The sequence below is a fragment of the Gastrolobium bilobum genome, unplaced genomic scaffold (assembly GCF_033153095.1).
Source record: "Gastrolobium bilobum isolate Gb01-03AN ecotype WA unplaced genomic scaffold, APGP_CSIRO_Gbil_v1 utg3828, whole genome shotgun sequence".
Taxonomy (NCBI): Eukaryota; Viridiplantae; Streptophyta; class Magnoliopsida; order Fabales; family Fabaceae; genus Gastrolobium; species Gastrolobium bilobum.
Window position 1 is genome coordinate 334,453 of NW_026898686.1, and position 12,338 is coordinate 346,790.

General features: G+C 36.6%; 1 protein-coding gene across 1 annotated transcript; it reads right to left on the reverse strand.

The window, feature by feature from the left end:
* Positions 1–544: 544 nt before the first annotated feature.
* LOC133318341 (probable N-acetyl-gamma-glutamyl-phosphate reductase, chloroplastic) lies at positions 545–11,759 on the reverse strand. Its single transcript, XM_061520331.1, has 14 exons — positions 11,482–11,759; positions 11,248–11,370; positions 10,100–10,207; positions 9,753–9,839; positions 9,553–9,603; positions 9,374–9,445; positions 8,861–8,980; positions 2,549–2,609; positions 2,360–2,440; positions 1,926–2,005; positions 1,748–1,837; positions 1,233–1,361; positions 971–1,103; positions 545–863 (listed from the first exon to the last, which is right to left on the reverse strand). The coding sequence occupies exons 1-13, from the start codon at positions 11,536–11,538 to the stop codon at positions 996–998; spliced, it is 1,167 nt and encodes a 388-aa protein (XP_061376315.1). The 5' UTR covers positions 11,539–11,759; the 3' UTR covers positions 545–863; positions 971–995.
* Positions 11,760–12,338: the final 579 nt, after the last annotated feature.

Here is a 12,338-nt window from a genome sequence, read left to right on the forward strand (position 1 = left end):
TAAACAAAATACATATTGTTTTAACTTTGTCTTTTAACAAACGACAAGCGTCCACTAATTAGACTCATTTTTTTTTCTTCTTAAATTTATCTTCCATTCATCGATTACTTAAATAATTCAATTTAAGTCAAACAAGATCACAAGAACGAAAATTACTAGACTAATTCAATTTAAGTCAAACAAAATCACAAAAATAATGAAACTCTCCTATTAAATTTAAACAGCAAAATTCTCCCTACCACATCATAATACAATTGCATACTCAACACTCAAAACTCGAAATAACTATTTAATTTAAAAATTCTTGGTAATTAAACACACTTCAAATTATTTTGTCTGAGTGTTACTGTTCAGGGTGAACTTACATTCAAATTTCAAATCTAGTGAAAATTATCCTATTATACAATAAAAATTAAAAATAATTACTTTTTCATCACCACTAAATTATTTTCATGGCTGAGTAAAGTTATTTTTATCATTTAAATTAATAACGATTTCCACTAAACAAAAAAGAAAAAGAAAGAAAGAAAGAAAAAGAATGGAGATTTCACAGTCCGCTAAATTATTGATATTCCAAAATTCCAAAACCCATCCTTAAAAGACTATATGCTACTACCACCTTCAATGACTTATTCCAACATTTGAAACCAAGAAAAAGAAAAAGAAAACACTCAGGGAGAAATTAGGCCATAATATCCCTGCGGTACCAAATTCCCTTCTAAATTGTAGAAGAAATTCAAAATGCAATCTCGGTGATGAAAACACATTATTTGAAAATATTTCCATTAGTCCACCAAGTATTACGGAACTATGACTGTAATGTTGGAGCTCTATCCAAGAAATTGATTCTGCACCACCATTAACTGCATAAGTCAATAGAAAGAAGCAAAGATGAAAAGAGTCCATTTATAAGTTTACACGTAAGAATGGATGCCAAAGAATAATAGGCTTAAGAAAATCTCTGGCTTACTCTTGTTGGATAAGATAACTCTACTCTAAGGAAATAGAGGCAGGTAATGAAGCCCCAAATTTTCTGGAAATCCCATTATCAAATTAAGGTTTTGCAAAGCTTGACCTGAAGCTCCCTTCACTAAATTATCAATCTGCAACAACACATCAACAGACTTAGAGCCAAGGCAACGTTAACATCATGATGTTATTAATTACACAAACATTTCACCTAAAAAACTAAAGATATACATACTATATAGGAGAAGAGAACTAGAACATACTACAGATATAATGATTGCTCTTCCAGGAATTCGGTCAGGAAAAACATTGATTAGACAGTAATTAGTTCCTTTAACGCTATGAGTTCGAGGAATGACTCCATTTTCCAATACTACAACAAATTCTTCATCCTGAAATCACCAGAGAGAAGAGAAGAGAAGAGAAGAGAAGGTAAGAAAGAGACAGACATAGAAATTCAAACATGAACCGGAAAACAGACTAATAAAGCAAGAAATCATGCATTCAGATAAAGTTATGCACATTCCAGGGCTCCATGAAACCAGACAGGATAAGGCCTTGAAGGTGAAAGAGACATCTGAGATCTCAAATATACGATAGCAAACATTTCAAAGATGAGATTTTTTGCCTTAACAATGAAGAACAATCATTAAGTACCAATATCAAATCTGCATTCTTTACAGGTCTGCATATATGCAATTCATACTTCATCTTTTTCTAAACTAGTGGTAATGGCATCTTTATGTGATGAGGTGACTAATGACATAAAAGGATGAACCTCATAAGAGAGCTTCAGTTGCTGGTACAAGTCCTCAATTCTGACTCCTGGAGCCATTTCCACATAAATAGTTGATTGCATACCACGGCTCTAATAAATGGCAAAGAGAAACATTTGTTGGTTTACTTGATAAGCAAGAAAAGATTACAGAAAACAGAACTCTAGATGCTACTCTTACCATTGGAATCAGATGTGGGGTAAAACTAACGGTTACTTTTGAACGTGCAGCATCAGTGAGTCCCTGTTCAATTTCTGGAACTGGAAACCACAAAATAGAATAATTTTATCTATTCAAATACAGATGCCATTTGTCCTCAATAACTAAAATCACTAGCCATATATGACAGCTAAGGCAAGAGCTTAGTGGTAAAAGGTTCAATCTAATGCTGTTCACATGGGAAGTGGTCATCAGTTTAAGTTCATTCCAATGAAGAGGAAGCATAACACTTTATATTTCAAGGAAAAGTTAAGGCTAAACTTTCATCAAGGAGCCCCAGCAGGTCCAATTAGCTAACCCCCAACCCTCATCCTTTTTTCTAAAGGAGGAGAACCAGGCTAGTTTGCAATACTCGAAAGGCATGCATCCAATTGTAACGAGCAAATTGAACTTACCATGGCGATGCCGGGTAACACCATATGAATTGATACCTTCAACTACTTCAGTGAACAATAAATTTTCTTTGGCACTTCTCCCTGCAACAAAAACCAAGTAGTAGAACCACATAGGAATGAGAAGCTAGTGGTGGGAATGTTTTGTTATATACTTGTAATAAAATACGAGAGATTCATCAAAATTCTAACCTGCTCCACTCACACCAGATTTAGCATCAATAATAATATTTCTAATCTCAATAAGATTAGCCTGCAAGACAAAGAAAACTCAACACTTTAAACCAAAGGGGATATGAAACACTTCAAGAATCATAAAATCAATGAATACAGAAAAATCAGTTTTTAAAATAGGAAGCATAAAGCTAAGCCTGAGTCCTAGACAATGCTTCCATCCCTGAAAACAACCCTGATTCAGCATCTTAAGTACTTCAGTCAAGGTAGACAAACTTGATATAAAAGTTTAGTACAGATGAACATCCAAAAGCAGAACTCATATACTATCTAGAATTCTGGATATTCTCCACCAATCCTCTAGATAGCTGTATAAGCATAAGCAGCAACATCTCGCTATTGCCATTTCAGGCCTTTTAATGCTAATTATATGGATGACAACAATCTTCGATCCTCAATCCTCACTTCTCTCTTTTCTGATTTGAACGCTCAATTGTTCATGTCATCAAACGAATGCAAAAATGCATAGTTTTTTTAGGAGAGCTGTCCAGTCTCTTTGCATATCCGAAATACTGATTCCCTTAAACAAGCCATGAGCTGAACACCAAAGAGAAACCATGAAAACAATTCTATGCCTTAACCCTTGAAGATTCAAGCATTCCTTTCGAGCCACAAAAATCACAAATTCCATAAACAACACATTCCACAAGATTCTATTTTCCTTCTAGTTCTTATCAAATCCTTGAAAACTCAAATGTGCAGAGACTGATCCAATGAACAAGGACAAACCCAATACTCACCAAAAATATCAAAATGTTTGTCCCAAAGGAATTGCACAGCTGGGTATGGAGAAATAGACGAGGCAGTTTCAGACTCAGATCCAAATATGCATAGATTTAGTTGACCCTTGAACTAAAAAGATGAAAAAGTGTACAACTAATCAAAGGATATAATTTATAGGATATTTAAATCACAATTTCGATTATAGGATCATACGATGCTGTGATCCTACCACGCCCAAAGAATCCAATTAGAGCCTAATGTCTACATCATTAATCCATGAACTGATTCCACCCCTATATCTCAATCCTCTTTCCGAGGTAGTCAGCTTCCTGTGCAGTGTTTCATTCCTTCAACTAATTTTGGCAGGAGACATGGGTTTAAATTGAATTTGAATGATTGTCTACTTATTTGCATGTTAATTTAAAACATTTCATTTTTGTGCAATTCATGCAATGGCTCACATTGTACAGAAGCCCTCTCATTAATGGAGGAGCATAGTTCAACTGCCTCCTCCGTCGGCTGGCAATGTCTTAGTCCCTAAGATCAAAAAAAGAACTATAATTTTGTGTTAGTCATTTCAATTTGAAGACTGATACCCTTCTAAACTTAGAAACTTTGTTGTTATGTGGAACACTGTATTAAGTATCGATTTGCACATTGGTTTTTTCTCAAAAGTTTTTTATTATATTAAATTTTTCATTAAGAAAAATAATTCCTTAGTAATGTTATTGTCTCAAGTAGATGTCATATTGTGCTTATTTTGTTTTATTACTCATTTTTCCCACTATATAGTGAAAATTATCTGTCATGATTACTTTACTCATCAGATTTTATAATCCTTCATCCGATCTGTAAACCCCTCATCCATCCTAAGTAGGATCTCAATTTTAATATAATAAACTTGCAACCCATGCAATGGAAACAACCTCAGCACAGACCAAGATAACAAGACCTTCCAATCTCTCTGGCTATGAAAAAGAGGCATCCCCTTAAACAAGCAATGTATTAAACTCTAAAGTCAAGCTATGACTTGATCTCTGATTGATTACCTCAGTCCATAAACCACAGCACATATGCATAAATCTCTGCCCTTTTTCTTGCTAAACCCTTTCCAAGCCTATTGAAAAGAAGTTTCTGTATATTGATTTTGAATAATTTACATGAGTGAGTATTTATACAAGAAAGAATCGCTAAGAATGACAAAGCGATGACTAAGCGATGACTAATCAATCCTAATCACAATCAATTCTAATCAATCATAATCAATCCTAATTAATAGGAAATAAAAACGGAAACATGTTTGGATTCTGATTTTCTATACTCCCCCTCAAGTTGGGAGGTAAATATTGATCATTCCCAACTTGCCAATCAAGTCTTCGAATGCTGGACGGTGTAGGCCCTTGGTAAGGATATCTGCCGTTTGCTCTTTGGTTGGAACATATATCAAACGCACACTTCCATCATCTAATTTTTCTTTGATGAAGTGACGATCAACTTCCACGTGCTTTGTTCGATCATGATGCACAGGATTTTGAGCAATGCTAACAGCTGCCTTGTTGTCACAATATAGTTTTATTGGTAGGGAATATGAAATCTTCAACTCTTGAAGAAGTCTTCTCAACCAGATTCCTTCACAAACTCCATGAGATAACGCTCGAAATTCTGCTTCAGCACTACTTCTAGCAACCACTGTTTGCTTTTTGCTTCTCCAAGTAACAAGATTTCCCCACACATAGGTGCAATAGCCTGATGTAGATCTCCTGTCTACTGATGAGCCTGCCCAATCTGCATCAGTGTAGATTTCAATTGTCCTTTTATACCCCTTTTTAAAGAATAATCCTCTTCCTGGAGTATTCTTGAGGTATCTAAGCACCCTATAGACTGCACTAAGATGCTTCTCCTTGGGTGAGTGCATGAATTGACTAATCATACTCACTGCAAAGGCAATGTCAGGACGCGTATGAGATAAGTAGATTAGTTTACCAACCAATCGCTGATATTGTTCTTTATCCACCTCATTCCCATCTTCAATACCTAACTTGGTATTAGGTTCCACAGGTGTCTCAGCAGGTTTACACCCTAACATTCCTGTTTCCAACAAAAGATCTAGAACATATTTTTTTTGTGTTAGAGTGATGCCTGTTTTGCTCCTAGCAACTTCCAAACCAAGGAAATATTTGAGAGTGCCAAGGTCTTTGAGTTCAAATTGAGCTGCTAGAAATTTCTTCAAGGTGTTCAATTCCTCAATATCATCACCTGTAAGAATTATATCATCTACGTATACAATAAGAACAGCAATTTTACCATCCTTAGAGTGTTTGTGGAAGAGAGTATGATCAGTCTGTGCTTGAATGAAGCCTCTTCTTTTGACTGCTTGTGTGAATTTGTCGAACCATTCTCTGGGAGACTGTTTCAATCCATATAGAGACTTTTTTAGTTTACACACTGATCCATTTCCCTTTTCAAAACCAGGTGGAGGATCCATATAGACTTCTTCATGTAAGTCACCATTTAGGAATGCATTCTTCACATCTAACTGTTGCAGAGGCCAATCTAGATTGGCAGCAAGAGATAAGAGAACTCGGATGGTATTGACTTTAGCAACCGGAGCAAAAGTCTCATGATAATCTATCCCATGAGTCTGAGTGAAACCCTTTGCAACCAATCTTGCCTTGTATCTGTTGATGCTATTATCTGCATTGAATTTTATTGTAAACACCCATTTGCATCCTACTGCCTGTTTTCCTTTGGGTAAGGTCACTATCTCCCAAGTTCCATTTCTTTTTAAAGCATTCATTTCTTCAAAGACAGCATCCCTCCATTTTGATCATTGAGAGCCTCATGTATATTTCTCGGTATCTTTGTACTATCCAACATAGTATTGAAAGCACGAAACCCTGGGGACAACTTTCCATATGAAATATGATTAGAAATAGGATGAGTAGTACAAGATCGAGTACCTTTTCTGAGAGCAATGGGCAAGTGTAGATCATTTTCACCATGACACTCAAGTATTGGGGTGTTGGAACTAGAACATGGTTCAGAATCCTGGCAGTGTAGAGGCTCTGGGTTATTCACACTTTGAGGAGGCTTTCGCCTGCTATAAACTTGTCCCCATTTTAAGGAGGCTCCTGATGGTGAGGATTCTGTAGCTCCCCCTGTTTCCAAAATTAGAGGTAATACCGTGGCACCAGTAGGTTCCCATGACTGATCTTCATCTACTCCTATCTCCCCCTGAAGAGAAGTCGAGGGGAAGAAAGGGTCATTTTCAGAAAAAGTGACATCCATAGAGACAAAGACCTTACGAAGAGAGGGTGAATAACATTTATAGCCACGTTGAGTAGGAGAATAACCAATAAAGACACACTGGAGAGACTTAGGATCAAGCTTAGACCGTTGATGGGAGGGAATATGGACAAATGCAACGCAACCAAATAACTTGAGAGGTAAGGAGGAGACACCTCGGAAGGAAGGCAAGATACGAACAAGACTAGAAAGAGGAGACTGAAATTTCAGAATGCGAGATGGCATTCGATTTATCAGATACGAGGCAGTGAGAACTGCCTCTCCCCAAAGATATTTAGGAACACTCGTGGTAAACATAAGAGCCCGAGCAACTTCAAGGAGATGTCGGTTTTTTCTTTCCGCAACTCCGTTTTGTTGGGGTGTGTCAGGACACGAGCTTTGGTGAAGGATGCCATGTTGGGAAAGATATTCTCCAAGAATAGAGTTAAAATACTCTTTGCCATTATCTGTACGAAGAATTAGTATAGCAACTTGGAATTGGGTTTGAACCATGGCATGAAATTTTTTAAACACGGATGCAGCATCGGACTTATCCTTTAGAAGATACACCCAACAGACTCGAGAATGGTCATCAATGAAGGTAATGAACCATCGAGTACCTGAAATATTTTTAACACGGGCTGGACCCCATATGTCACTATGAATTAAGGAAAATGGGGAAGAGTCATGGTGAACTTTAGAAGGATAATGAGCACGAGTATGCTTGGCAAGTTGACAAATATCACAAGAAAACAAACTTGGACTTTTATGAATAAATAAGTTTGGCAACAACTTCTGAAGATAAATAAAATTTGGATGGCCTAGCCTACGATGCCACATCATAACATCATTACATGAATCAAAAGGAAACATAGAGTTTTTTTCTACGAAAACAGCTTCATGAGTCACATCCTCCTCAAAGTAGTAAAGTCCACCATCCTCTCTAGCACTGCCAATCATCCTCTCCGAGTCCTGTTCCTGAAAACACAACCATGTGGAAAGAATTTAACAAAGCAATGCAACTCAGAGGTGAGCTTGCTAATAGAAATGAGATTACAAGTCAGAGAAGGAACATAAAGAACTGATGTCAAAGTAATCAGCTCAGAAAGTTTAATGGTTCCGTGTCCCGCAATCTGGAAAAAACTGCCATCGGCGATCTTGACCCGAGAAGGTTCAGAATATGGAGTTTATGAACAAAACAAGCCAAGATTACCTGTCATATGATCAGAGGCTCCAGAATCAAGGATCCAATGATTTTGACTATCAACATGGAAAGTTGTACCTTGCTGGACCACATGACTAGTGGCCTTAGGAGGTTGAGTCAAAAGTCTCTGAAGTTGTTCAAACTTAGTCTTGCTAAGAAAGACACCATCAGAGTAAGAGGAAGAGTGTTTTGAGGAAGCCATGAATAGAAAGAGAAGGGTTGACCGTTGATGAAAAATCAAGTTTTGTAAATTTTTGATCTGACCTCTGGAACAGGAAGGGGAGAAGCTGGCGAGAAGGTCTGTGCAAGTCGCGGCGGAAAAAGACGTTGGGAAGGCGGCGCGTGGAGCTCACGCGCCGGAAACTGGCCGCGCGTGTGACGGCGCGTGCGGCGGTTGACGGCGATGGGTCCAGCGGCGGTCGACTCGTCGGATCCTTCTGAGTCGAATGGTCACCTCACTTTCTTGATCGGAGGTCAGTAGACTAGGTTTCTGTGTTGGACAGATTCAAGGAGGTGTTTAGGTGTTTGACGGTGATGGAAGTGTTTGGATGGTTATTTCAGATTTGAATTAGGGTAGGAACGAACCCGCTCTGATACCAAATTGAAAAGAAGTTTCTGTATATTGATTTTGAATAATTTACATGAGTGAGTATTTATACAAGAAAGAATCGCTAAGAATGACAAAGCGATGACTAAGCGATGACTAATCAATCCTAATCACAATCAATTCTAATCAATCATAATCAATCCTAATTAATAGGAAATAAAAACGGAAACATGTTTGGATTCTGATTTTCTACAAAGCCATTAACAGAAAATCCGATTAATGTGAAGGGTACACCAAGCTTAACACCCTAAACCATAAATTTCAAGCTACCATGCAAAACAAAGACTAGTAGATAAAAGTCGCAATCAGAGAACCACTGGAACAAAACATAATTGTATACTAATTTTTGCATCTTAATCAGCCAGCAATTTATTTATTTATTTATTTTGAAAAAGAAGAAGTAGAAACTTCACTTATTCTGTAGTCTACAATGCAAAGTAAGCATGCCAACCTTTATCAGTGGGACAAGAGGAAGTTGAATGGAAGTTGGATAACAACCAGGATTAGCAACTAGGCGTGCATTCTTTATTTCCTCCCTTAAAACCTCTGTCAATCCATATATAGCTTCTTTCTGGATACAGAAACTAGATTAATTCAGCATGAAAATAAAATTATAAAACAAGAAAGATGAGATTTAAGGAAATTTCATTTGGTTTTTCTTTTTCTTTGTTACATTAAAGAATACTACAAAAAAATTCAACAATGAGATTCATGATTCTCAGATATGAACAGAAATCGAAGTTAACAAGTCAAATTCATCAAGAGTAATGACATCTTACTTCATCAGATGTATATATTAGAAGTTAGAACTTAGAAGATGTTCAACAGTTTGCTAAGCAAGGTTCAATGAAATGAAAGACAACTTACAAGCCTATGAGTTGACAATGTGCTATACTGATAAAGAAAACAAAAAGTTGACCTAGATAAATCAGATCCTTTAGTTATTGAACAGGACAAGTCCCACCTGCAAATCTGGTGCTCTGTGTGGCGGACCATACCACTCTTCATACTCAGAAATATCTCTTAGACGAAAATCCTACAAAATCCCTCATTTACAATTCTGATATGAAGCAAAACTTCATTCATATTCTATAAGAAATATATATATTAGAAAAGAAGAGAGAACAGTTATGTAAAACATACTGCTGAAAGATCAACAATCTTCAAGTGCTTTGGAAGGCCTTTAATTATTTCCTGAAAAAATAACAAAACTAAGCAACAATGTTTAGCATCCAAATTACACAAACTCTCTCTCTTCTTTTCTTGTGAGAATGATATACTTTATCGGGTGCTCTATTGGTCAATTCAGGGAACTACAAAACTCAAGAGACATAAGAATGAACCTGAGTGGTTCCATGTGGCAAACAACAGAATACAGCATCCACATTAGAAAAATTTGCATCTTTTATTGCAATCAAATCTGGCAACTCCTGCAAGCACGGGTTAAGTCAAAATCTGTAATTTATGTAACAATGCACCCACAGACATATATCATAACCACACCATGAGGACTGCACAAGAAAATGATGATTGGAATTATCACCAACCTGATGATCATTATAGGAAAGGTATGCAAATATCACTTAGAATAAATAAAACAGATAGCATACCAAGCACTTGATAAATATAACTAGAATCAAACAAAAAGATCTTTATAAATACATGCCACCATATATAAAAACAGCCATACTTGTGTACCCAAATGAGGGAATACAGACGTGAGTGGCTGCCCAGCTTTCCTATCAGCTGTCAGCAGTGCAACCCCAAATTGTGGATGATTTGCCAAAAGCCGGATAACCTAACCAAAAAAGCATCACAATCTCACAACCAAGTAACACCAGACCTAAAATGAAAGTAAAACCATAAACAATGGGGTGACAGTGATAACAGCTTTGCTTGGTTGAGTATTTGGAACTAAAGCCACTTAACAGTTTACAATTGAGTTGTATAACATAGCACCACCAAAAAAAAATTATAACTCATTCTCACTCTGAGGCATAACTTTGGTATAAAATCATTTTTACTTCGTCCTCTAGTTTCCATCTTCCCAATTTTCCAAACTTTCCACCTACTAATCCAAGCAAACCTTAAGGTATCATTTGGTAGAGGTGTAAGAATAGGGAAAGAACATCAATATATAGATTCTATTTTATGTTTCGTGCATTTTAAAAGTAAAACAGAACCGGACATGAGATTAAAAAGTAATACATTTTGGTTCCACTATAATAGAGCATATGAGTTACTCTGAATTGCTGTAGCTACCTTTCTGCAAATAGCTTGTTGTATATGCGATAGGTATTGTTATATTGTTAGAGTTCGTTTCTGTTAGTGGTTAGATTGCTGAGCTGGCTACTGCTATTTCAGTTTCAACATTTGCTGAGTAAGTGTTAGAAGTCCCACATTGATTATATAGACAATTAGTTGGGATTTGTAAGGCATTGGGCACTCCCACTCTTTGAGCTAGCTTTTGGGGTGGTGATCCCATGGGTTCCTATCATTTGGTGCTTTCATTGAGAGTCGGACCACGGAAAGGGCTACCTGATAGGTGAGTGAAGCCACCCAAAGGAGGAAAGGGCTACCACAGGGTCAGAGTGAAAGTCGACACGTGGACGTCGGCCTTAAAGGGGGTGACAATGTTAGGAGTCCTACATTGATTATATAGACCATTGTATCAGTTTTCTCAGTAAGTCAATAACACAGTTTTCATTCAGAGATTCTCTCTCTCTCTCTCTCTCTCTCTCTCTCGTGCAGAATAAAACAGAGTTGTTCCATTCTTTTATATCCTCTTGCCAATGGGTACCTAAGTGTGTGTGTGTGTGTGTGTGCTATGTAGCTTACCTCAGAACCAGTGTAGCCACTAGCTCCAAGAACACCAACACGAACAGTCTTTTGTGAAGTTGAGTTTCCACACTTGATCGAACTCTTAATAAATGGCTTCCCATACTGTTGCTTTCTCAAGTCCTAAAAACCAAAAATTTAGGAGAATCAAACACATTCAGGCAATTAATCAAACACCTTTTGTGGCAAACAGGAGAACATAAAATAAAAAAAACATAAAGTAAGAAAAGGTACCTTGTTCCAACAGTGGGCTCTGTCAAAACAAATAGAAGTTAATGAAGTGGTGCTCATTTTGTCCAGACAGCTAAGAAGTTTGGGATCAGAGAATCAACTTTCAACAAATTGTGAAAATTTGAAGCATTGTACAGAATCGCATAAAGAGGAAGGAAAAGAGGGCCATCTTCTTTTTCTTTTTCTTTTTTCTTTTTTATTTATTTATTCATTTTTATAGGCAAAAAGTTCCTGAAACTTGCAATGTAAAAACTTCTTTTTTACAACCCTAGTCCTCGCCTCGAGAGTGGACTCTAGGGGCGAACGGACAACGTAACAGGACCCTGTTTTGCAATTGATACTGATAAACTTAAACTAATAAAGATTTTTTGTTTTTATTTTTAGATTATATTTATCTCATTTTATATATGAGATAATTAAATTTTCTATACACATAAAAGATAGATGAGTCCTATGAAGCACCGATACTTCAAAAACCCTGACGTGTCGTATCCGACACTTCCCGACACTCCGACACTTTCCGACACTCTAATACGCGTTGTAGAGACTTAAAAAAAGTTTCAAAGATTGCGTTGTATTACGTTTTTAGTTCAAACTATTAGATTCGATGGATTACGATTAACATTTTATTGAGTTTAATATAAATATTTGAGATATCTTACGTTTCTTTACAAAATTGATGGATATTATAGGTTTAACTTCATTTTTTGTTAAATTATTGAGTATTAAATATAATATACATTACATAAATTAAAAATAATATTTAATATTAAAAAGTGTCCTAACGTGTCAAAATCTAACATTTTTTAGAATTAACGTGTCAGAGTGTCGTGTCGTATCGTGTCTCGTGTCCCGTGTCA

What these genes read in the sequence shown, in the direction of transcription:
- LOC133318341 (XM_061520331.1), bottom strand. Translation starts at nt 11,538, where the DNA reads ATGAGCACCACTTCATTAACTTCTATTTGTTTTGACAGAGCCCACTGT. An exon ending in GTGGCTACACTGGTTCTGAG is followed by an intron (nt 10,208 to 11,247) that starts GTAAGCTACATA and finishes TTTTTTGGTTAG; the next exon opens with GTTATCCGGCTTTTGGCAAA. An exon ending in TGCCACATGGAACCACTCAG is followed by an intron (nt 9,604 to 9,752) that starts GTTCATTCTTAT and finishes TTATTTTTTCAG; the next exon opens with GAAATAATTAAAGGCCTTCC.